We start from the raw sequence: 25,802 nt of genomic DNA on the forward strand, positions 1-25,802 counted from the left end.
GCTACTTCTGGCTCCGGCGCCGTCCTGAGCTGTCACTGTGCGCACTGATGGTGACGTTGCGTTGAGGACGTCACTCGTCATTGCGCACAGCGTAATGCAGGACACAGCAGGAGCCAGAAGTAGCGTGGACCCCGGGAACAGGTAATTATAACATTGGGGATGGGGGAGGCAATGGTGCGGGGTGCTGTGCGGTGGGGGGGGGGGTTGTGTGTGGGGGGCGGGGCATTATCGGCAAGGCAATTGCCAATACCGATAATGTCCAAAATTGTGAATATCGGCCAATTTTTATCGGCCAAACTGATTAACGGTTGATCCCTACTATTAACCCTAGATGTCGTGACGCCAGGGTGAGCTTTCCTCTATAGTAATGTTCCTACCGCCAACCGTCCCACAAACGGCAGGGAGAAATAACGGAATGTCCGCAGCAGATTTCAGGAATAAACTGAAGAGACTTTACTTGCGGAATTTATGAAACAGTCTTTAACATAACAGTCTTTTCAAGAGTGAACCGGGATACAGGTTCCTCACAGGTTTGCTGGGACTTGGAAGCAATGAGCTTTTATGCAGGTCACTGTGCTACTAATTTAGAAGGTTTGAGCTGATAGTAGTCACCCAGGATTACGCAGGTTGAGCTTTGGTGACTCACGTTTAGTGGCTGCAGGTTCTTAGGCTTTGGGCCTAGATGGATTGAGATTTCTGCTGAGATGTTTGTGCTTCTTTATATAATAAGTCCTCTAAGGTCCTTGAACCATAGTACAAGCATAATTAAAGGCACGTGACCTGCTAAGGTCCTATACACAATATTTCCTATACATATAACACAATTTACATGAGGCGACCAGGGGTAAGCCCTGCAGGAGAGCCCTATGGGAATGAAGGGACTCTGGCTGAAAGGACTTTAGACAAGGGACAGGACCAAGTCCTGTACCGGGACACCACTGTAAACACTGCTTTATAGATTGCTGACTTTTGCAGTATGGTGCGGATTATAGTGTAGACTCTGTGCAGTTGTTCTCAGCATCCTCTGTGTTTCCTAGGGCTTTGTTCTAGTCAGTTTAGTTTCTAGTCAGTCCGGGCATGCTGGGAGTTGTAGTTTTGCACCTTGCGGCTACATCTCCCAGCATGTAACAATTCCTACTCCGAGATTCTTCTACCGGGACCTAATGTAAAATGTGTTCAGTGCCCCTTGTGCCAAGTATAATACCGGTGTCTTGAGGGACTTCTTGGGCCCTTCAGACTCTGGGCCCTGGGGGGTGACATGTTTTCAGTCTCCTGATAGAAGGAGTCGGGTGCAGGGGGGGGGGGGGGGGGGGAGAAACTCATCGAATGCGCCAGACAGCGGAGCGGGGGATAATTGACCTGCGGGGAGGAGAAGACGCTGAAGGATGTCGCCATGGTCGCCCTTATTGATTAATGTATCAGATAAAAGCAACTTACCAGGAATCCAGAACATTCTCAGCAATGAGAGCGAAGCCGGCGTTGTGGGCGGAGCCTGAGAAAAGCAAACGACTGATGATGTCACACACACCGCCATCTAAAACAATGACACAACATATCAGATCTATATAGACTGGACAACAGTGATCTCCAACCTGAGGCTCTACAGCAGCACAGGACATATGGATGGAGCAAGGCCCAGTAATAATTCTGTGTTATCTGCGGTGTTACATAGGACTGCAGGTCACATCTATACATTATCTGTACTCAGAGAGTTATCACTGTGTTATCTGTGGTGTTACATAGGACTGCAGGTCACATCTATACATTATCTGCACTCAGAGAGTTATCACTGTGTTATCTGTGGTGTTACATAGGACTGCAGGTCACATCTATACATTATCTGTACTCAGAGAGTTATCACTGTTACCTGTGGTGTTACATAGGACTGCAGGTCACATCTATACATTATCTGTACTCAGAGAGTTATCACTGTTATCTGTGGTGTTACATAGAACTGCAGGTCACATATATACATTATCTGTACTCAGAGAGTTATCACTGTGTTATCTGTGGTGTTACATAGGACTGCAGGTCACATCTATACATTATCTGTACTCAGAGAGTTATCACTGTGTTATCTGTGGTGTTACATAGGACTGCAGGTGACATCTATACATTATCTGTACTCAGAGAGTTATCACTGTGTTATCTGTGGTGTTACATAGAACTGCAGGTCACATATATACATTATCTGTACTCAGAGAGTTATCACTGTGTTATCTGTGGTGTTACATAGGACTGCAGGTCACATCTATACATTATCTGTACTCAGAGAGTTATCACTGTGTTATCTGTGGTGTTACATAGGACTGCAGGTCACATATATACATTATCTGTACTCAGAGAGTTATCACTGTGTTATCTGTGGTGTTACATAGGACTGCAGGTCACATCTATACGTTATCTGTACTCAGAGAGTTATCACTGTCTTATCTGTGGTGTTACATAGGACTGCAGGTCACATCAATACATTATCTGTACTCAGAGAGTTATCACTGTGTTATCTGTGGTGTTACATAGGACTGCAGGTCACATCTATACATTATCTGTACTCAGTTATCACTGTTATCTGTGGTGTTACATAGGACTGCAGGTCACATCTATACATTATCTGTACTCAGAGAGTTATCACTGTGTTATCTGAGGTGTTACATAGGACTGCAGGTCACATCTATACATTATCTGTACTCAGAGAGTTATCACTGTGTTATCTGTGGTGTTACATAGGACTGCAGGGAACATCTATTACATTATCTGTACTCAGAGAGTTATCACTGTTATCTGTGGTGTTACATAGGACTGCAGGTCACATCTACTACATTATCTGTACTCAGAGAGTTATCACTGTTATCTGTGGTGTTACATAGGACTGCAGGTCACATCTATACATTATCTGTACTCAGAGAGTTATCACTGTGTTATCTGTGGTGTTACATAGGACTGCAGGTCACATCTATACATTATCTGTACTCAGAGAGTTATCACTGTGTTATCTGTGGTGTTACATAGGACTGCAGGTCACATCTATACATTATCTGTACTCAGAGAGTTATCACTGTGTTATCTGCGGTGTTACATAGGACTGCAGGTCACATATATACATTATCTGTACTCAGAGAGTTATCACTGTGTTATCTGTGGTGTTACATAGGACTGCAGGTCACATCTATTACATTATCTGTACTCAGAGAGTTATCACTGTGTTATCTGTGGTGTTACATAGGACTGCAGGTCACATCTACTACATTATCTGTACTCAGAGAGTTATCACTGTTATCTGTGGTGTTACATAGGACTGCAGGTCACATCTACTACATTATCTGTACTCAGAGAGTTATCACTGTGTTATCTGTGGTGTTACATAGGACTGCAGGTCACATCTATACATTATCTGTACTCAGAGAGTTATCACTGTTATCTGTGGTGTTACATAGGACTGCAGGTCACATCTACTACATTATCTGTACTCAGAGAGTTATCACTGTGTTATCTGCGGTGTTACATAGGACTGCAGGTCACATCTATACATTATCTGTACTCAGAGAGTTATCACTGTATTATCTGTGGTGTTACATAGGACTGCAGGTCACATCTATACATTATCTGTACTCAGAGAGTTATCACTGTGTTATCTGTGGTGTTACATAGGACTGCAAGTCACATCTATACATTATCTGTACTCAGAGAGTTATCACTGTGTTATCTGTGGTGTTACATAGGACTGCAGGTCACATCTATACATTATCTGTACTCAGAGAGTTATCACTGTGTTATCTGTGGTGTTACATAGGACTGCAGGTCACATCTACTACATTATCTGTGCTCAGAGAGTTATCACTGTTATCTGTGGTGTTACATAGGACTGCAGGTCACATCTATACATCATCTGTACTCAGAGAGTTATCACTGTGTTATCTGTGGTGTTACATAGGACTGCAGGTCACATCTATACATTATCTGTACTCAGAGAGTTATCACTGTGTTATCTGTGGTGTTACATAGGACTGCAGGTCACATCTACTACATTATCTGTACTCAGAGAGTTATCACTGTGTTATCTGTGGTGTTACATAGGACTGCAGGTCACATCTACTACATTATCTGTACTCAGAGAGTTATCACTGTTATCTGTGGTGTTACATAGGACTGCAGGTCACATCTATACATTATCTGTACTCAGAGAGTTATCACTGTGTTATCTGTGGTGTTACATAGGACTGCAGGTGACATCTATACATTATCTGTACTCAGAGAGTTATCACTGTGTTATCTGTGGTGTTACATAGGACTGCAGGTCACATATATACATTATCTGTACTCAGAGAGTTATCACTGTGTTATCTGTGGTGTTACATAGGACTGCAGGTCACATCTATACATTATCTGTACTCAGAGAGTTATCACTGTTATCTGTGGTGTTACATAGGACTGCAGGTAACATCTACTTCATTATCTGTACTCAGAGAGTTATCACTGTGTTATCTGTGGTGTTACATAGGACTGCAGGTCACATCTACTTCATTATCTGTACTCAGAGAGTTATCACTGTGTTATCTGTGGTGTTACATAGGACTGCAGGTCACATCTATACATTATCTGTACTCAGAGAGTTATCACTGTGTTATATGTGGTGTTACATAGGACTGCAGGTCACATCTATACATTATCTGTACTCAGAGAGTTATCACTGTGTTATCTGTGGTGTTACATAGGACTGCAGGTCACATCTATACATTATCTGTACTCAGAGAGTTATCACTGTTATCTGTGGTGTTACATAGGACTGCAGGTCACACATATACATTATCTGTACTCAGAGAGTTATCACTGTTATCTGTGGTGTTACATAGGACTGCAGATCACATCTACTACATTATCTGTACTCAGAGAGTTATCACTGTGTTATCTGTGGTGTTACATAGGACTGCAGGTCACATCTATACATTATCTGTACTCAGAGAGTTATCACTGTTATCTGTGGTGTTACATAGGACTGCAGGTCACATCTATACATTATCTGTACTCAGAGAGTTATCACTGTGTTATCTGTGGTGTTACATAGGACTGCAGGTCACATCTACTACATTATCTGTACTCTGAGAGTTATCACTGTGTTATCTGTGGTGTTACATAGGACTGCAGGTCACATCTACTACATTATCTGTACTCAGAGAGTTATCACTGTGTTATCTGTGGTGTTACATAGGACTGCAGGTGACATCTATACATTATCTGTACTCAGAGAGTTATCACTGTTATCTGTGGTGTTACATAGGACTGCAGGTCACATCTATCCATTATCTGTACTCAGAGAGTTATCACTGTTATCTGTGGTGTTACATAGGACTGCAGGTCACATCTACTACATTATCTGTACTCAGAGAGTTATCACTGTTATCTGTGGTGTTACATAGGACTGCAGGTCACATCTACTACATTATCTGTACTCAGAGAGTTATCACTGTGTTATCTGTGGTGTTACATAGGACTGCAGGTCACATCTATACATTATCTGTACTCAGAGAATTATCATTGTGTTATCTGTGGTGTTACATAGGACTGCAGGTCACATCTACTACATTATCTGTACTCAGAGAGTTATCACTGTTATCTGTGGTGTTACATAGGACTGCAGGTCACATCTACTACATTATCTGTACTCAGAGAGTTATCACTGTGTTATCTGTGGTGTTACATAGGACTGCAGGTCACATCTATACATTATCTGTACTCAGAGAGTTATCACTGTGTTATCTGTGGTGTTACATAGGACTGCAGGTCACATCTACTACATCATCTGTACTCAGAGAGTTATCACTGTGTTATCTGTGGTGTTACATAGGACTGCAGGTCACATCTACTACATCATCTGTACTCAGAGAGTTATCACTGTGTTATCTGTGGTGTTACATAGGACTGCAGGTCACATCTACTACATTATCTGTACTCAGAGAGTTATCACTGTGTTATCTGTGGTGTTACATAGGACTGCAGGTCACATCTATACATTATCTGTACTCAGAGAGTTATCACTGTTATCTGTGGTGTTACATAGGACTGCAGGTAACATCTACTTCATTATCTGTACTCAGAGAGTTATCACTGTGTTATCTGTGGTGTTACATAGGACTGCAGGTCACATCTACTTCATTATCTGTACTCAGAGAGTTATCACTGTGTTATCTGTGGTGTTACATAGGACTGCAGGTCACATCTATACATTATCTGTACTCAGAGAGTTATCACTGTGTTATCTGTGGTGTTACATAGGACTGCAGGTGACATCTATACATTATCTGTACTCAGAGAGTTATCACTGTTATCTGTGGTGTTACATAGGACTGCAGGTCACATCTATCCATTATCTGTACTCAGAGAGTTATCACTGTTATCTGTGGTGTTACATAGGACTGCAGGTCACATCTATACATTATCTGTACTCAGAGAGTTATCACTGTTATCTGTGGTGTTACATAGGACTGCAGGTCACATCTATACATTATCTGTACTCAGAGAGTTATCACTGTGTTATCTGTGGTGTTACATAGGACTGCAGGTCACATATATACATTATCTGTACTCAGAGAGTTATCACTGTGTTATCTGTGGTGTTACATAGGACTGCAGGTCACATCTATACATTATCTGTACTCAGAGAGTTATCACTGTTATCTGTGGTGTTACATAGGACTGCAGGTCACATCTATACATTATCTGTACTCAGAGAGTTATCACTGTTATCTGTGGTGTTACATAGGACTGCAGGTCACATCTACTACATTATCTGTACTCAGAGAGTTATCACTGTGTTATCTGTGGTGTTACATAGGACTGCAGGTGACATCTATACATTATCTGTACTCAGAGAGTTATCACTGTTATCTGTGGTATTACATAGGACTGCAGGTCACATCTATCCATTATCTGTACTCAGAGAGTTATCACTGTGTTATCTGTGGTGTTACATAGGACTGCAGGTGACATCTACTACATTATCTGTACTCAGAGAGTTATAACTGTGTTATCTGTGGTGTTACATAGGACTGCAGGTCACATCTACTACATTATCTGTACTCAGAGAGTTATCACTGTTATCTGTGGTGTTACATAGGACTGCAGGTCACATCTACTACATTATCTGTACTCAGAGAGTTATCACTGTGTTATCTGTGGTGTTACATAGGACTGCAGGTCACATCTATACATTATCTGTACTCAGAGAATTATCACTGTGCTATCTGTGGTGTTACATAGGACTGCAGGTCACATCTACTACATTATCTGTACTCAGAGAGTTATCACTGTTATCTGTGGTGTTACATAGGACTGCAGGTCACATCTACTACATTATCTGTACTCAGAGAGTTATCACTGTGTTATCTGTGGTGTTACATAGGACTGCAGGTCACATCTATACATTATCTGTACTCAGAGAGTTATCACTGTTATCTGTGGTGTTACATAGGACTGCAGGTAACATCTACTTCATTATCTGGACTCAGAGAGTTATCACTGTGTTATCTGTGGTGTTACATAGGACTGCAGGTCACATCTACTTCATTATCTGTACTCAGAGAGTTATCACTGTGTTATCTGTGGTGTTACATAGGACTGCAGGTCACATCTATACATTATCTGTACTCAGAGAGTTATCACTGTGTTATCTGTGGTGTTACATAGGACTGCAGGTCACATCTACTACATTATCTGTACTCAGAGAGTTATCACTGTGTTATCTGTGGTGTTACATAGGACTGCAGGTGACATCTATACATTATCTGTACTCAGAGAGTTATCACTGTTATCTGTGGTGTTACATAGGACTGCAGGTCACATCTATCCATTATCTGTACTCAGAGAGTTATCACTGTTATCTGTGGTGTTACATAGGACTGCAGGTCACATCTATACATTATCTGTACTCAGAGAGTTATCACTGTTATCTGTGGTGTTACATAGGACTGCAGGTCACATCTATACATTATCTGTACTCAGAGAGTTATCACTGTGTTATCTGTGGTGTTACATAGGACTGCAGGTCACATATATACATTATCTGTACTCAGAGAGTTATCACTGTGTTATCTGTGGTGTTACATAGGACTGCAGGTCACATCTATACATTATCTGTACTCAGAGAGTTATCACTGTTATCTGTGGTGTTACATAGGACTGCAGGTCACATCTATACATTATCTGTACTCAGAGAGTTATCACTGTTATCTGTGGTGTTACATAGGACTGCAGGTCACATCTACTACATTATCTGTACTCAGAGAGTTATCACTGTGTTATCTGTGGTGTTACATAGGACTGCAGGTGACATCTATACATTATCTGTACTCAGAGAGTTATCACTGTTATCTGTGGTATTACATAGGACTGCAGGTCACATCTATCCATTATCTGTACTCAGAGAGTTATCACTGTGTTATCTGTGGTGTTACATAGGACTGCAGGTGACATCTACTACATTATCTGTACTCAGAGAGTTATAACTGTGTTATCTGTGGTGTTACATAGGACTGCAGGTCACATCTACTACATTATCTGTACTCAGAGAGTTATCACTGTTATCTGTGGTGTTACATAGGACTGCAGGTCACATCTACTACATTATCTGTACTCAGAGAGTTATCACTGTGTTATCTGTGGTGTTACATAGGACTGCAGGTCACATCTATACATTATCTGTACTCAGAGAATTATCACTGTGCTATCTGTGGTGTTACATAGGACTGCAGGTCACATCTACTACATTATCTGTACTCAGAGAGTTATCACTGTTATCTGTGGTGTTACATAGGACTGCAGGTCACATCTATACATTATCTGTACTCAGAGAGTTATCACTGTGTTATCTGTGGTGTTACATAGGACTGCAGGTCACATCTACTACATTATCTGTACTCAGAGAGTTATCACTGTGTTATCTGTGGTGTTACATAGGACTGCAGGTCACATCTATACATTATCTGTACTCAGAGAGTTATCACTGTTATTTGTGGTGTTACATAGGACTGCAGGTCACATCTATACATTATCTGTTCTCAGAGAGTTATCACTGTGTTATCTGTGGTGTTACATAGGACTGCAGGTCACATCTATACATTATCTGTACTCAGAGAGTTATCACTGTTATTTGTGGTGTTACATAGGACTGCAGGTCACATCTACTACATTATCTGTACTCAGAGAGTTTTTATTGTGTGTTATCTGTGGTGTTACATAGGACTGCAGGTCACATCTACTACATTATCTGTACTCAGAAAGTTATCACTGTGTTATCTGTGGTGTTACATAGGACTGCAGGTCACATCTATACATTATCTGTACTCAGAGAGTTATCACTGTTATCTGTGGTGTTACATAGGACTGCAGGGAACATCTACTACATTATCTGTACTCAGAGAGTTATCACTGTGTTATCTGTGGTGTTACATAGGACTGCAGGTCACATCTATACATTATCTGTACTCAGAGAGTTATCACTGTTATCTGTGGTGTTACATAGGACTGCAGGGAACATCTACTACATTATCTGTACTCAGAGAGTTATCACTGTGTTATCTGTGGTGTTACATAGGACTGCAGGTCACATCTACTACATTATCTGTACTCAGAGAGTTATCACTGTGTTATCTGTGGTGTTACATAGGACTGCAGGTCACATCTATACATTATCTGTACTCAGAGAGTTATCACTGTTATTTGTGGTGTTACATAGGACTGCAGGTCACATCTACTACATTATCTGTACTCAGAGAGTTATCACTGTGTTATCTGTGGTGTTACATAGGACTGCAGGTCACATCTATACATTATCTGTACTCAGAGAGTTATCACTGTTATTTGTGGTGTTACATAGGACTGCAGGTCACATCTACTACATTATCTGTACTCAGAGAGTTTTTATTGTGTGTTATCTGTGGTGTTACATAGGACTGCAGGTCACATCTACTACATTATCTGTACTCAGAGAGTTATCACTGTGTTATCTGTGGTGTTACATAGGACTGCTATAAGTTCAGCTCTACTACATCTGACTGGTGTTTCCCAACCAGTTTGCCTTATAATGTTGCAAAACTACAACTCCCAACATGCCCGGACAGCCGTAGGCTGTCCGGGCATGCTGGGAGCTGTAGTTTTGCAACAGCTGGAGGCACACTGGTTGGGAAACACCGGTCCGGACAGAATAAGACGTTGGTCTCCTTCTCTGTTCTGTTGCAGGAGATACGGAATGTCTTGGCGGATACATTGGGATACATTGTGATACTGTGTGATACCTTGTGATACATTGTTACCTCCTTCCATCGATCCCAGTCATTACCGGAGGGATCACTGCGGCTCCTTCCAGGCGAGTTATATCCTTCGGGGAGACGATCGTTTTCAGGAGCCGCAGATCTGGGGAAGGAGCTTCCTGAGGTATCCGATCTGGAGGAGCTCTGACCTTGGATACGGTGAAGAACGGGCAGATCTGGTTACGAGCTTATCCATTGTTAATGATGTGGTGGAAATCCAGTAAGTGTCTGCAAGGAGGGTAACGCTGGGATTCCTACAGTGTCCTGGGACAGACTGCTAAGATACCACTGTGATACGCTATAACGGAGATGAGATACAACAGTTAGATACTCACTCATCAAGGTGAGATACAGGAATTATATCACAATCATCCGCCTGAGATACCGGAATTATTTCACCGTTATCTGGCTTAGATACCATGGTGATACGCCATTATGGGGATGAAATACAGTAATGAGATACTCTATCATCCAGCTGAGATACCGGAATTATATCACCATCATCCAGCTGAGATACTGGAATTATATCACAATCATCCGGCTGAGATACCGGAATTATATCACGTTATCTGGCTGAGATACCACGGTGATACACCATCATGGGGATGAAATACAGTAATGAGATACTCCATCATCCAGCTGAGATACTGGAATTACATCACCATCATCCAACTGAGATACTGGAATTATATCACGTTATCTGGCTGAGATACCACGGTGATACGCCATCATGGGGATGAAATACAGTAATGAGATACTCCGTCATCCAGCTGAAATACCGGAATTATATCACCATCATCCAGCTGAGATACTGGAATTATATCACCATCATCCAGCTGAGATACCAGAATTATATCACCATCATCCAGCTGAGATACTGGAATTATTTTATAATTTTCCGGCTGAGATACAGGAATTATATCTTCATTGTCTGGCTAAGATACGGTAGTTAGATACTCCATCATGCAGCTGAGATACAATGATTGTATCACCACCATCTGTCTGAGATACAGCAGTTTTATAACCATTATTCAGCTGAGATACAGGGATTCTATATACAGTACCATTACAGAGATGAGATACAGCAATTAGATACTCTACCATCCGGCTGCTATACAGGAATGATATGACCTTCATCAAGCAGTCCAAAAGCTGTCTGGGCATGCTGGGAGTTGTAGTTTACAACAACTGGAGGCACTCTGTTTGGCAAACACTGATTTATACCATCATCCAGCTGAGATGCAGAAGTTCTACACTGCTCAAAATATAAAGGTAACACTAAGATAACACATCCTAGATCTGAATGAACTAATCGTATGAAATACTTTCCTCTTTACATAGTTGAATGCGCTGACAACAAAATCCCACAAAAATTATCAATGGAAATCAAATGTATCAACCCCTGGAGGTCTGGATATGGAGTCACACTCAAAATCACAGTGGAAAACCCCACTACAGGCTGATCCAACTTTATGTAATGTCCTTAATACAAGTCCCAATGAGGCTCAGTAGTGTGTGTGGCCTCCACGTGCCCGTATGACCTCCCTACAACGCCTGGGCATGATCCTGATGAGGTGGAGGATGGTCTCCTGAGGGATGTCCTCCCAGACCTGGACTAAAGCATCCACCAACTCCTGGACAGTCTGTGGTGGATGGAGCGGGACGTCCCAGATGTGCTCAATCGGATTCAGGGGAACAGGCGGCCAGTCCATAGCATCAATGCCTTCCTCTTGTAGGAACTGCTGACACACTCCAGCCACATGAGGTCTAACATTGTCTTGTATTAGGAGGAACCCAGGGCCAACCGCACCAGCATTTGGTCTCACAAGGGGTCTGAGGGTCTCATCTCGGTACCTAATGGCAGTCAGGCTACCTCTGGCAAAGAAATGCCACCCCACACCATTACTGACCCACCGCCAAACCGGTCATGCTGGAGGATGTTGCAGGCAGCAGAACATTCTCCACGGTGTCTCCAGACTCTGTCACATGTGCTCAGTGTGAACCTGCTATCATGTGTGAAGAGCACAGGGCACCAGTGGCATGGTGTTGGGCTGTAAGCACAACCCCCACCTGTGGATTTCGGGCCCTCATACCACCCTCATGGAGTCTGTTTCTGACCGTTTGAGTGGACACATGTACATTTGTGGCCTGCTGGAGGTCATTTTGCAGGGCTCTGGCAGTACACAAAGGCGGAGGTAGCGGTCCAGCTGCTGGGTTGTTGTCCTCCTACGGCCTCTTCCATGTCTCCTGATGTACTGGCCTGTCTCCTGGTAGCGCCTCCATGCTCTGGACACTACGCTGACAGACACAGCAAACCTTCTTGTCACAGCTCGCATTGATGCCATCCTGGATGAGCTGCACTACCTGAGCCACTTGTGTGGGTTGTAGACTCCGTCTCATGCTACCACTAGAGTGAAAGCACCGCCAGCATTCAAAAGTGACCAAAATATCAGCCAGGAAGCATAGGAACTGAGAAGTGGTCTGTGGTCACCACTTGTAGAACCACTCCTTTATTGGGGGTGTCTTGCTAAGTGCCTATAATTTCCACCTGTTGTCTGTTCCATGTGAAATTGATTGTCAATCATTGTTCTTCCTGAGTGGACAGTGGGATTTCACACAAGTGTCAGTGACTTGGAGTTACATTGTGGTGTTTAACCCCTTAAGGACACATGACGTACTGGAACGTCATGTGTCCACTCCCGACGGCGTGGCCCCGCGTCATAGCGGTTCGGGCCCGGCCTCTAACAACGGCCGGGACCCGTGGCTAATAGCGCGCGGCATTGATCGCTGTGCCGCGCGCTATTAACCCTTTAGACGCGGCGTTCAAAGTTGAACGCCGCGTCTAAAGTGAAACCGAAAGCATGCCGGCTAGCTCAGTGGGCTGTTCGGGATAGCCGCGGTGAAATCGCGGCATCCCGAACAGCTGACAGGACAGCGGGAGGGCCCCTACCTGCCTCCTCGCTGTCCGATCGCCGAATGACTGCTCAGTGCCTGAGATCCAGGCATGAGCAGTCATGCGGCAGAATCATCGATCACTGGTTTCTTATGAGAAACCAGTGATCAATGATGAAGATCAGTGTGTGCAGTGTTATAGGTCCATATGGGACCTATAACACTGCAAAAAAAAAGTGCAAAAAAAAAGTGAATAAACATCATTTAACCCCTTCCCTATTAAAAGTTTGAATCACCCCCCTTTTCCCATAAAAGAAAAAACACAGTGTAAATAAAAATAAAAATAAACATAAATGGTATTGCCGCGTGCGGAAATGTCCGAATTATAAAAATATATCGTTAATTAAACCGCACGGTCAATGGCGTGCGCGCAAAAAAATTCCAAAGTCCAAAATAGTGCATTTTTGGTCACTTTCTATATCATGAAAAAATGAATAAAAAGCGATCAATAAGTCCTATCAATGCAAAAATGATACCGTTAAAAACTTCAGATCACGGCGCAAAAAATGAGCCCTCATACCGCCCCATACACGGAAAAATAAAAAAGTTATAGGGGTCAGAAGATGACAATTTTAAACGTATAAATTTTTCTGCATGAAGTTATGATTTTTTCCAGAAGTGCGACAAATTCAAACCTGTATAAGTAGGGTATCATTTTAATCGTATGGACCTACAGAATAAAGATAAGGTGTCATTTTTACCGAAAAATGTACTACGTAGAAACGGAAGCCCCCAAAATTACAAAATGGCGTTTTTTTTTTCAATTTTGTCTCACAATGAGTTTTTTTCCCGTTTCACCGTAGATTTTTGGGCACAATGACTGACGTCATTACAAAGTAGAATTGGTGGTGCAAAAAATAAGCCATCATATGGATTTTTAGGTGCAAAATTGAAAGAGTTATGATTTTTTAAAGGCAAGGAGCAAAAAACGAAAATGCAAAAACGGAAAAACCCCCGGTCCTTAAGGGGTTAAGTGTTACCTTAATTTTTTTGAGCTGTGTATATACCCAGGGCTGGCCCAAGACATTGTGCTGCCTGGGTTAAAGAGGGGGAAAAAAGCATTAGTTAGGCAGCAGTTTCCTCACATTAGGTAGGCAGCAGTTTCCTCACATTAGGTAGGCAGCAGTTTCCTCACATTAGGTAGGCAGCAGTTTCCTCACATTAGGTAGGCAGCAGTTTCCTCACATTAGTTAGGCAGCAGTTTCCTCACATTAGGTAGGCAGCAGTTTCCTTACATTAGGTAGGCAGCAGTTTCCTCACATTAGGTAGCATAGATACACCATCATCCAGCTGAGAAACGGCAGTTTAATGCAATATTATCTAGCTGAGATACAGTGATACCCATAGTTAAGGGTCACCCCAACCATCCATCCTCGGAGTCGCCCCCCCTGGGGTTGCTTAGGCGATGCAGATAGGCCAGGCGTCCATGTAGTGGCTGGCAGCGGTGGCCCCGGGGTCCACAGAGTGTTGTGGGTTGATGGGCCTCGCAGGTTTAAAGCTGACCCCCGGAGGGTTGCTATTTTCTTCTTTCTGAGAACATTTTCATAGTAAAACTTGCAAAACATTTCTGTCCAGTAGATTCGGAGTCTTCTTCCTCTCCATGTTATCTGCTCCAGGGAAAGCTGGGTGGGCAGCTAAAGGGCCGACGTGGTAAATACGGCATAGTGAAATGGGATAGAAACACATGGTCTATTGGAAAGTTGTAGGTGTATTTATGCCCCTCGGGATCTCTGCTTGCTGTCACTGAATGGAATTAAAAAAAGAATGTTGAGGTGCTGCCGTCTTCTTCTTCAAAACCACTAGGAGTTAAGAATTAATCCAGAGATGGTCGTCTGGCGGCTGTTAACTCCGCGCGGGAACGATCTGATCTAATGGTGGAGGGGATGAGAGATGTCGCGTCCCGGGCGCTGCTGCTGCAGAATTACTTTGACAAGTGCCCAGAAGACGCCTAATTCTCTGAGACGAGGGAATCCTGAGGATTAGGACTATATGACTAAAGCCATTTACCCTCCAGAGGAGTCATCCTGAATATCGAATCATTCAGTATTGCATGACCCCTTCAGGGGTCTGGAAAAGCTGGGTTACCACTCTGGTAGCGGGGTGAATTCTATGTAAAGCACAATGGATGTGTTGCGACCAAACATTACAGATTTCCCATCATCCTCGCTGCCCAGTCTCCTGTAAAGTTCTACAATGTCCTAATATACTTTGTGACCTCTTAGCTTTGAAGATCTCTGCTGGCTGTCAGTGAATAGAAACATTTTTAAAGGATGTGCAATCCTACGCCACCTAGGGAACAAGAGCAGACTTGCGAAAAATTTTGGGGGGCGAAAGTTTACTTTTACGCAGATGATAAATGCAACTAATCAAGTCAAAACGCAAAACAAGAAGAACATTATTAAGAATTCGCACAGCCTTAGGCTAGGTTCAGACTACGGAATTTCCGACAGAAATTCAGTCGTAAAATTTCCGTCCGAAATTCCGCTTGCTAAAATGTATAGTGTAGTGAATGGGTTTCCGTTCACAAATTCACACTTCGGAATTTGTGAAGCGGAAAATCCGCTTAGAAAATCCGCTTAGAAATTTCCGCCTGAAGAAAGGCGGTGCTCTTTCTTCAGGCGGAAATCCGAGCGGAACACATAGCAGTCTATAGGAGACTGCAGTGTCCGTGCGGAACTCAGAATCTCCGGGCGGAAATTTTCTGCCTGAGAGATTCCGTAGTCTGAACATAGCCTTAGGGTCTATTCACACAGCAGAATTTCCGCTTGCGGAATTCCACCTCAAATTAAAGTCCATAGACTTCCATGGGATTCCGCACTCCCATTCACACTTCTGAATTTCCGCTTGGGCTTTAATTTTGAGTCAGAATTCCACAAGCGGAAATTCAGAAGTGTGAATGGGAGTGCGGAATCCCGTAGAAGTCTATGGACTTTAATTTGAGGCTTAATTCCACAAACGGAAATTCATTACTTCTATTTAAAAATCTTAATCCTTCCAGTACATATCAGCTGCTTTTTGCTCCACAGGAAGTTGTATTTCTTTCTGGAGTTCTTTTCTGTCTGAGCACAGTGCTCTCTGCTGACACCTCTGTCCATGTCAGGAACTGTCCAGAGCAGGAGAGGTTTGCTATGGGGATTTTTTCCTACTCTGGACAGTTCCTGACATGGACAGAGGTGTCAGCAGAGAGCACTATGGTCAGACTGAAAAGAATTCCAGAAAGAAAAGAACTTCCTCTGAAGAATACAGCAGCTGATAAGTACTGGAAGGATTAAGATTTTTAAATAGAAATAATTTACAAATCTCTTTAACTTTCCGGCACCCGCTGATTTAAAAACATTTGTTTTCCATCAGAGTACCCCTTTATATAGCGTTGCTCTTTCTTCAGGCGGATATCCTCGCCGAACACATTGCATTCTATTGAGGACTGCAATGTCTGCGTGGTCCTAGCGCCGACTGTTTCAGTCGGCAATGGCCGCACTCGGAATCTCCGGGCGGAAATTTTCCATCTGGAGATTCGGCAGTGTGAACCTAGCCTTACAAGCTGGAAAATCACTCGAAACCAGATTAAAAAGATATTATAAAAACAGGAATAAATGATTTTTTTTTTTTTTTTTACAGAACTTTATAACAGGCAGCTAAAGGTACAAATTCACAAAATTGTAATTCCCAGCCAGATCTGTCTAGAGGCCCCATATAGCTTAGTTTTTAACTCTTTCTCTATTATTTCAATCACCGCCGTCCAAAAGGGTTGGACCTTTGGACATTTCCATAACAAATGGAGCCAGCCTGCTTCGCCCATCTGGCATTTCGGGCATCGTGCGTCTGCCCTGAGGCCCATTGGAATAAATGCCCCTTTTGGTTTCATCGAGAGAGAGGTAAGCAGCGGTGCTGTATGCATTGCATCATCCAGTCTCTCCATTGACTGGGTGTGCACCGCACGGGAGCGGGGTCGCCTGTCTTTGACAGGAGTCCCTGCACCTGCATACACTTCTTAATCAGGATCCAAAAATTTTACAAAATTCACTGAATTAGACCTTATCTGTAATCCTGATTTACTGTTTCTCACAGCTGAAGGTTTATTGTAATGAATCAGTGTAGGTCGCGCTGTTAGCTCGGTTTTGACACAATGGGAGGGGGGGGGGGGTTATTAACTGGCATCAGCCTGCATTGCATGCGCTGTGTTTTTTTTTGTTGTTTTTTGTTTTGTTCTTTTTTCATATTGACTTGCACTGAAGTTATTATTTAATAAATTTAATTGCATTTATTATTTTATTTATTGAATTAATTTTATTTATTTATTTTATTTTAATTTCAATTTTGCTCTATTTCCATGTTGTCTGCGCTGTAATTTTTCTTGCTATGCTCTTTCAGGGGGGCGCTGGTTTGTGCGCTGAATTTATGATTTGCGCACAAATATTTTTTTGCGCAAATTTACTAAAGTCCCCAGCTGTGTTATTAACTGGCATCAGCCTGCATTGCCTGTTTGTTTTTTTGTTTTTTGTATTTTTTTGTTGTTCTTTTGTCGTATTGACTTGCACTGAAGTTATTTAATTATTTAATTTTATTTATTATTTTATTTATTTTAATTAAATTTTGCTCGATTTCCATGTTGTCTGCGCTGTAATTTTTCTTTCAGGGGGTGCTGATTGGTGCGCTGAATTTATGATTTGCGCACAAGTATTTTTTTCCGCAAATGTACTAAAGTCACCAGCCGCGTGGGCTTTGCACAGTTATTTTGTGCTATCGAGGGTCTTCCTGTAAATTCCACAAAAATCTGCAGTCATGATCCATAGCTCAAAAAGTTATCAGGAAACATGCAACAAAAAGGACCTAGTACTTCTCACAGCTGAGGGTTTGTTATAGGTCCTGATAGTTTGTTACAATGTATCACTATAAGATGAGATGGAATGTAACTCCTATTCCAACAACCTATCGCTTTAGGGCTTTGGCTGTGCGGGCATGCTGGGAGTTGTAGTTTTGCAACAGCTGGAGGCACACTGGTTGGGAAACACTGTATTAGTACGTAGGTAAAAGAATTATAGCAACTGTTGCAAGACTACAACTCCCAGCATGCCTGAACTGCCATGCAAAACTACAACTCCCAGCATGCCCGGACAGCCAACAGCTGTCCGGGCATGCTGGGAGTTGAAGTTTTGCAACAGCTGGAGGCACCCTGGTTAAAAAACACTGCTAGATAGATTATTGACTTTTGCAGTTAGGTGCGGATTTATAGTGTATGCTCTGTACAGTTGTTTCCAGAATTCTATGTGTGTGTTTTTTTTAAGCACCTTGTTTGGTTTCTAGTCAGTCAGGATATGCTGGGAGTTGTAGTTTTGCAACAGCTGAAGGCACCCTGCTTGGTAAACACTGATTTAAATATTGCTGGCTTTTGCATTATGGTTCGGATTATAGTGTGTGCTCTGTGCAGTTGTTTCCAGCATTCTATGTGTGTGTTTTTAGAACCTTGTTTGGTTTCTAGTCAGTCCTGGTATGCTGAGGTTTGTAGTTTTGCAACAGCTGGAGGCACCCTGGTTGAGAAACACTACTTTATAGATTGCTGACTTTTGCAGTATGGTACAGATTATAGTGTATGCTCTGTGCAGTTGTTTTCAGGATTCTATGTGCATTTCCTAGGGCCTTGTTTAGTTTCTAGTCAGTCCAGGCATGCTGGGTGTTGTAGTTTTGCAACAGCAGGAGGCTCACCACTTGGGAAACACTGACTTATACAGTGATTTAGCTTCTTGTCCGGGGGTATTTGTTGCATTATACAGGAGCCTGGTTCTTGTGCTTTGTTATCCGTCTGTTCTGGTGTTTTCAACCTCTTTTGTTTTTAATTGCGGTGAATTAATTTGAGTTCTCAGGGGACGGTGGAGAATGGCGCAGCGCCAAATGTTCTGCTGTTATTTACATGCGGTTTATTGAATCTGATACACAGAGGAACAACGGTGGGAAATAAAGTTTGTGGTAAATGAAGAATAATAAGAGAATCGTACGACAGGGACGGGAGTCCGGAGAATGGATACGACTGCAGAGGATATATAGGTGATCACTAGAGAGAAGAGGAACAGAGAGGACGACCCCTGATCCCCAAAACATACAGAGAGGTCACCGGGGGATCTATAAGATCTCTCAGCATCTGCCATCAATTTGTATGTATCAGATCAACACAGTACCACTTCTCCTGTCCTGTATACTGGGTGTAACCCTCAGGTGGATCGGGTGTGGTTTGTCTGTAGAGTCAGTGCTGCTGCTGGGAGGCGATCTGTGTGGCTCCTGGTTCCTGTTTCCTTCTGCCTGGGGGAGTAGGTTTCTGGGATACAGGAGGAGAGCGAGACCCAGGCCTCTGGTTCCCGGAGTAGGCCGGCGGGGACGGAGGGTGCACAGCGACCGGCCTGTTCAGAGGGGGTGAGGAGACCTGGTGGGGGAAGCAGCAATGTTTCTCCTGCCCCCTGTCTGGATTTAAGCCTAAGCCGAGAGGATTTGGGTGAAGATGTTCATGTGAAGGACTGGGGTGTGCAGAGGCCCTAGGAGTCTGTAAGTGGCTTTGCATCAAGAATTGCTCATTTTCTGCAGGGCTTTCAAAATGAATGGCAAAGAACTCAGTAGGTTGCGTGCAGAGCTGAGATGCGCTCGAGTGCGGGCAAACACCGCGTCTGGTAGCAAACGCGCAGAGGCCAATAGGATGATAACAAAGCTAAAGTCTGACATTAACATGACGGAAAAGAAAAATGTGGACATTCAGAAAAACAGCAGTCCTTTCCTGGAAAAGCTGTGTAACCAGGAGAGGTTTGCAGAGATGAAGGGGTTAAGTGACCCCATGGCTACAGCTGAGGAGGATGGTGACCCTATTATGACCCAGGATCCATCACAGGGGTCTCAGAGCGGGATCTGCCCCAGACAAGCACCTCCAGCCTCAGCACCAGGATCCCAGAGGAGCTCGGAGGAGGACAGCAGTGACCCCGGGGGGAGACTCATGGCGGTCATCAGGGAGATGGAGTCTCCTGTACATCTGGAGAAATTTACCTTTGGAGAAGACCCTGTACAAGATGAGGAGGAGAAAGAGGAGAAGCGAAAAGAAAAGGGGTGAGTCTGTGTCATTTTCCTATGTCACCCTTTCCCCAGCTCCACCTAGTCAGGGCCCTGCGGTGGTTTCTGTGCAGGGGAAGAGCAGTGAGCAGAGTATGGAGGTTCCTACAGGAGAGTTATATGACGCTGTTTCAGCTTGTAGTAGCGGTAAGAGTGTTGGGGCATTTTCGGCTGGGAAGCTGGAAATGTTTGATGAGGTCAGCAGCCCAGCGGGAGGCCGCTTTTCTTCGGCACCGGGCCAGGGCAAGGCGGGCAGGGGTAAAGTTTTGGTCCCGGTGCCGGAGAGTAGGAGCGAGGGCGGAGATAAGCGGCACCATGGGGTAAAGCAGGCTCCGCAGTGGGGTCTGCAGCTGGGGTGTTGTCTGCTGTCGGGGTGTCGCCTGCAGGGGCTTCTCGAGGGGGAACCTCATCTGCGATTGGGGCAGGCGGCACCTCGGCAGGGGTAATAAAACCGGCCAAGGCTGGACTGGCGATGGCGGCTGCTAAAGCTGTTGAAACAATGGAAGGAACTGTCCTCAAACCCATGGGGATGGGAGGTCCTGTGGACAAAATCCCAAAGACTGCTCCTGTATCTGGACGGCCTCCTGCCCCAAAGGACTTTCCTGTGGCCGGTGAAGCAGAGGGGGTTCCTGACCAGTCAGAGTCTGTTATTGTGGCGGAGCAGGACTGGTCAGGATCACCCGAGGACGCTGAGGTCACATCTGTACAAACTGTAAATACTGTACATACAGGGGATCTGTCTGTGGGGTCTGGTCCAGGACTGAATGGAGGTGTGAATGGGGGAGAGGGAGTGAGGGAGGATGGGAAGGATGATGAGAGGATGGATGGAGGAGATGTGAGTGTGAGAGGGGGGGGGGGAAGAGTATGGTTTCTGTGGGGAGTGAAAGGGATGTTGGAGTGGTTGGTCAATCAGAGGTGCCCAATAGGAGTTATGCTAACGTTGCTGCCGGGTCACGTAGGCCACATGAGAGTCCTGCACCCTCTGGTCCTGGGAATAGTGACCTTCAGAGATGCTTTCTGGAGGCCTTGCGGAGGGGGATAAATCTATCACTGTAGAGGGTAGAGAGGTAGAACTGTCCTTTTGGATAGAGAGGCTCGGCCTCGGGGCCTTCCGAGAGCAAAGGAGAGTAGAGGAGTCATGGTCACTCCCCACAGCCGGGTCTGGGGTCACCAGGAGGAGTGTGGTCCATCTTAGGTGGAGGGGCAATGATACTTGTCCAAACAGGACAAAGGTGGTAGAGCTTCTCCTCAAGATGGATTTCAGGGCAGGTGACATCTTTGCCCTGATACATCCTCATGGTACCCCATTTTTCGATGTCAGTTTCGTCCAGGCTGAAGGGCTCAAGCTCTTTTGGTCTTGGTACGAGCTGGCAAAGATAGAACCCAAGTGGCGAGATTTTGCTGTCCAGGCAATTGCTCGCCAGAATAGCATCAAGAAAGTGACGGTATTAACATGTAACAAATCTCTTTCTTGCATAGATATCATGACCTGGATTGGGCGTTATGGAGAGGTGGTCAGCATTCCCCAGAAGAACAGGGATGAATTTGGTATCTGGTCGGGGGCCTGGACCTTCATGGTCAAGTTGAAGGTTTCAGGTAATTCTGTCACCCACATTCCCTCCTCGACTTTTCTGGGGAGGGACAGGATCCTGGTCTGCCATAGGTGTGGTGACCCGACACACTTCAGCGCACAATGTAGGGTCCAGAAGTGCGCGTTGTGTGGAGGGATAGGACATCTCGCCGCAACCTGTGGGGACATTCGTTGTCACCTGTGTGGGGACCTCGGTCACCCTTTCAGCCTCTGTCCAGTCTCTTTTGCCAATGCGGTCGAATCTCCAGCTGGGGTTAGCCGAGATGCTGACTTCACTGGAGAGGGTACCGGCGGAGGCGGGGAGACTACCGGTCCAAGGAAGAAAAGAATGACACCTTCTAGGCTGAGGCGTTTGGAGGCACGCCAAAGGGAAAGGGAGGGGGCAGCTGAGGGGGCTTTACCTGACCCTGAGATGGTGGATTCTGCTGAGGACCTGAGGGATGGTGAGCTGGAGGAGGAGGCCAGGAGACTGGGTAGAGAGGAGAAAAGGGCCATCACTGCTGCCTCCTCTCCAGGAGAGAGTATGGATGAGGAGAGCAAAGAGTGGCTAAAGAATAAGAGAAAATCGGGTGCCAGAAAAAAGAGGGTGAAGAAGAGGAAGGAGAAGGTTTCCCCTTCTTTGGGATGGGATCATTCAGTCCCACTCACCCTTGTCCAGGTAACAGCGGAAGCATCTACCGGCTCCCCTCTGGTAGGTAGCCCTAACCGGTACCAAGTCCTCAGGGATGACATCTCTTCCTCAGATGAGGAGGCTGGGGAGGAGGTGCCGGTGTCCGAAGTGAGGCCTTCGAGAAGCGTCAAGCCTTCTTCTCTGGTAACGGGGGGAGGCTGTCCCAGGACCATGTGAGGTGCAGGAGGTGACCTCTGGGAAAGAGGGAAACTCTGAAAAAATTATGGATATGTCTGTGTGCTTAAAAAAGGGGAATGTGGGGAAATCTGATGATGACACTAAGGGTTAGGGAGGGGGAGGGAAGAAGAGGGCTGTCTAGCTTGATCACACATGATGGCGGCACCCTCCCCCTTGACGCTGGCGAGTATTAATGTCGCCAGCATAAAGTCACATGCGGCAAGATTTGCGGCCTTTGATTTTCTCGGACGAATTGAGGCCGACATTTTATTTTTACAGGAGGCCAGGTTAACAGATCTAACCGCTATCCATAAGGCGAAGCATGAGTGGCACCATGGGCCCTCTCACTGGTCTCTTGCGGCCGAGCCGTATGGCGAGGTAGAATGCAGACGTGTAATCGAGCTAGAAATGGGGAGATGTCTGGTATTAGACGTCCTCATGAAGGGACAAGAGCTCCGCCTTATAAATGTGGTAGCCCTTGGGGGGTGTATGGTAGGGATGGTATGGTGTTTGTATATGAGGGGTTAATATTAACCCTGTCACTCGTGATGCCAGGGTGAGGGCTGGTATGCTGAATCTATGTTCCGGCCTATCGCCGCCCTTCCCAGAAACGATAGGTGCAATGAAATGACTGAAGGTCCACAAGCAGATTTAACTTGAACTTGAATAACTTTACTGCAGTGCTTGCAATATCCAATGCATAGTAACAGTCTCATATAACAGTTCTTAGGTTGCTTAGCGACTGGCAGAAGTTGCGGACCTTGCATTAAACTTATAGTCTCTGAATTTAGGGAGTGATGTGCAGATCCGTCTGGATTTAGGGGAAATATTGGGTCCGGTGATACTGCAGAGTGCTTAGGTGATGACACACTCTATAATTTAGATCATTCAGCCGTTGCCGCAAGGCTCAGGCCTAACTCACTGCGATTACTGCAATATAGGTCTTCTCTCTTCAAGAGCCAGGAGAAAGAGAGCGAGAAGATGGCCGCTCCCTTATATAGGCAGGGGGCGTGGCGATTCTGATTGGTCCGAACGTCTGCCATTCACCAGTACATGGTGTGATGGAATTACTGACGTAAGAAGGCCTCTAAAGGTCCTTAAGCTAAAACAATAGAGTTCACCTTGTCACATGACCCGCAGGTCCTGCAATACTAATGGAAACAGGTAATTAACCATTTATATACAGAAATAATACCATATACATTGTTCTATGGACAAATTAGGAATCTATATACTATAATAGAGGCGACTAGGGGCGGACTGACTAACAGAGGTTACTAAGTCCTAGGGACTCTGGTTACGGGGACCCATAGATAAATAAGTACCGTATGAAATGCGGTACTGGGACACCACATAAACATCTATGGTCCACAGACTAGGTGGGAAAAGTTTCTTTATTAGGATTAAGCCCCTACTTTTTACTAGCCGGCAGGTCATCTTTGGAGGAGACTTTAATACTGTCACAAGGTCTCGTGATAGGGGAGGCTCCAGAGATCGGCTAGATTACGATAGCGTCGCCTTGAATAGAATAGCTAGTGAGTCTCGCCTGGTGGATGTCCACATCCGGACACCCCAGGTCACAGCGGGTTCACATACTTTAGAGGTAGAGAGATTAGGCTTGGATAGATAGGTTTTTTTTTGAAGGAGAAGTCTGTCTCTTCACCTTTACAGGTTATGGAGGTAGAGTTTTCCGGCCACTGTTTCATTATGTTCTCTTTGAATGTTCCAGAGACCCCCAGGATGGGAAGGGGATTGTGGAAGCTGAATTCGTCCCTCCTGGAAGTCAAGGAGATAAGACGGTCCTTTGAGGAGTTTCTGCAGAGCCAGGTACCATTACTGGACTTATGCAACACTAAGTCAGAGTGGTGGGAGATGTTCAAAAAATGGGCTGCGAGATTCTTCCGCCAGACTGCGAACCTTAGGAGTCTGAATAGGGATCGCCTCTATCAGGAACTAAGGAGGAAACTCGAGGTTCTGGTCTCGACTGGAGGTGACCGAGAGGAAATCTCCAGAGTGAAAACTTTGCTAAAGAAGTGCCAGTATGATAGACACGCATCTTTGGTTTTCGAGGGGGATTTCGGGAAGTACCGCTCGCCCGACCCTTTCCGGAGCTGTAAGATGTCAGTGGATTGTAAGATTGTGACCGGCCTGGTCGATAGTACAGGATCTCTGAACAAGTCCAGATCAGGGATCCTAGAGGTCGTCAGAGCCTTTTACTCGCACCTCTTGGGGAAGAGGGATCTAGATCGGGGCAGGATGTCGGCTTTCCTGGTTGATGCCATTTCCCAGTCAGCAGTAGACCCCTCTCTTAGTGTTTTGACAGAGAAGATCAGAGAAGAGGAAGTTAAGCTGGCGATTGAGAGGCTTGCCCTCAAAAAGTCGCCAGGGCCGGATGGCTTAACATCCGAGTTTTATAAGACCTTTTAAGGACACTTTGGTTCCCCTCTTGACTGAAGTAATAAATGAGTGCCTATCCTAATCATCTTTTCAAAGGGTAAAGACACGTCCCGCATTGAGAATTGGCGTCCCATAGCGCTTCTCAATGTGGACAGAAAGATCCTGGCAAAAGTGCTATTCAACAGGTTGGTGAAATTTGCACCCCAGCTCCTTTCGGGGTGGGTGTCCGCGAGACCGTGGAGCAGGGTCGGGCTGGTCACTGTAAGGGGTTTCTGCTGTCCTTGAACCAGGCAAAGGCTTTTGATCAAGTTGATCACTAGTATCTCTGGTCCACTCTTTTGAAATACGGTCTGCCGGGGGGGGTTTGTGGATTGGCTGAGAACATTGTATGCAGGGGCTGAGACTTTTCCATTGGTAAACGGCTGGATGGGCCTCCCTTTTGAGGTGGAGTCTGGTGTGCGTCAAGGCTGTCCGTTAAGCCCTTTGCTTTTTGTGTTCGCGATCGACCCCTTCATTCGAAGGATTGATCGGGGACCATTGGCGGGGGTGAGGATGGACCCGGCAGTGCCGGTTTCTGCCTTAAGGGTAGTGGCATATGCTGATGACATCTCCATTTTTGTCTCTTTGC

At 44.9% G+C, this 25,802-nt stretch overlaps 1 protein-coding gene and 1 long non-coding RNA gene across 18 annotated transcripts in view; one reads left to right on the forward strand and one right to left on the reverse strand.

The window, feature by feature from the left end:
* The window catches only part of LOC130282549 (uncharacterized), a 56,020-nt gene extending 54,434 nt beyond the window's left edge, over positions 1-1,586 (reverse strand). The window contains exon 1 of the long non-coding RNA XR_008846445.1: positions 1,438-1,586. This is a non-coding gene — a long non-coding RNA (uncharacterized LOC130282549). The remainder of the gene's footprint in view (positions 1-1,437) is intronic.
* Positions 1-25,802, forward strand: part of ABLIM1 (actin binding LIM protein 1) — a 349,855-nt gene that overhangs the window by 165,128 nt on the left and 158,925 nt on the right. Inside the window, exon 1 of one of the 17 annotated variants that reach the window (XM_056530893.1) lies at positions 1,603-1,680. The exons of the other annotated variants lie outside the window; for them this stretch is intronic. Within the exon in view, the coding sequence (XP_056386868.1) occupies positions 1,620-1,680 (61 nt within the window). The 5' untranslated portion in view covers positions 1,603-1,619. Of the gene's footprint in view, positions 1-1,602; positions 1,681-25,802 lie in introns of those variants that run through there. 17 annotated transcript variants of the gene reach the window in all.

The sequence above is a fragment of the Hyla sarda genome, chromosome 7, assembly GCF_029499605.1.
Source record: "Hyla sarda isolate aHylSar1 chromosome 7, aHylSar1.hap1, whole genome shotgun sequence".
Classification (NCBI taxonomy): Eukaryota; Metazoa; Chordata; class Amphibia; order Anura; family Hylidae; genus Hyla; species Hyla sarda.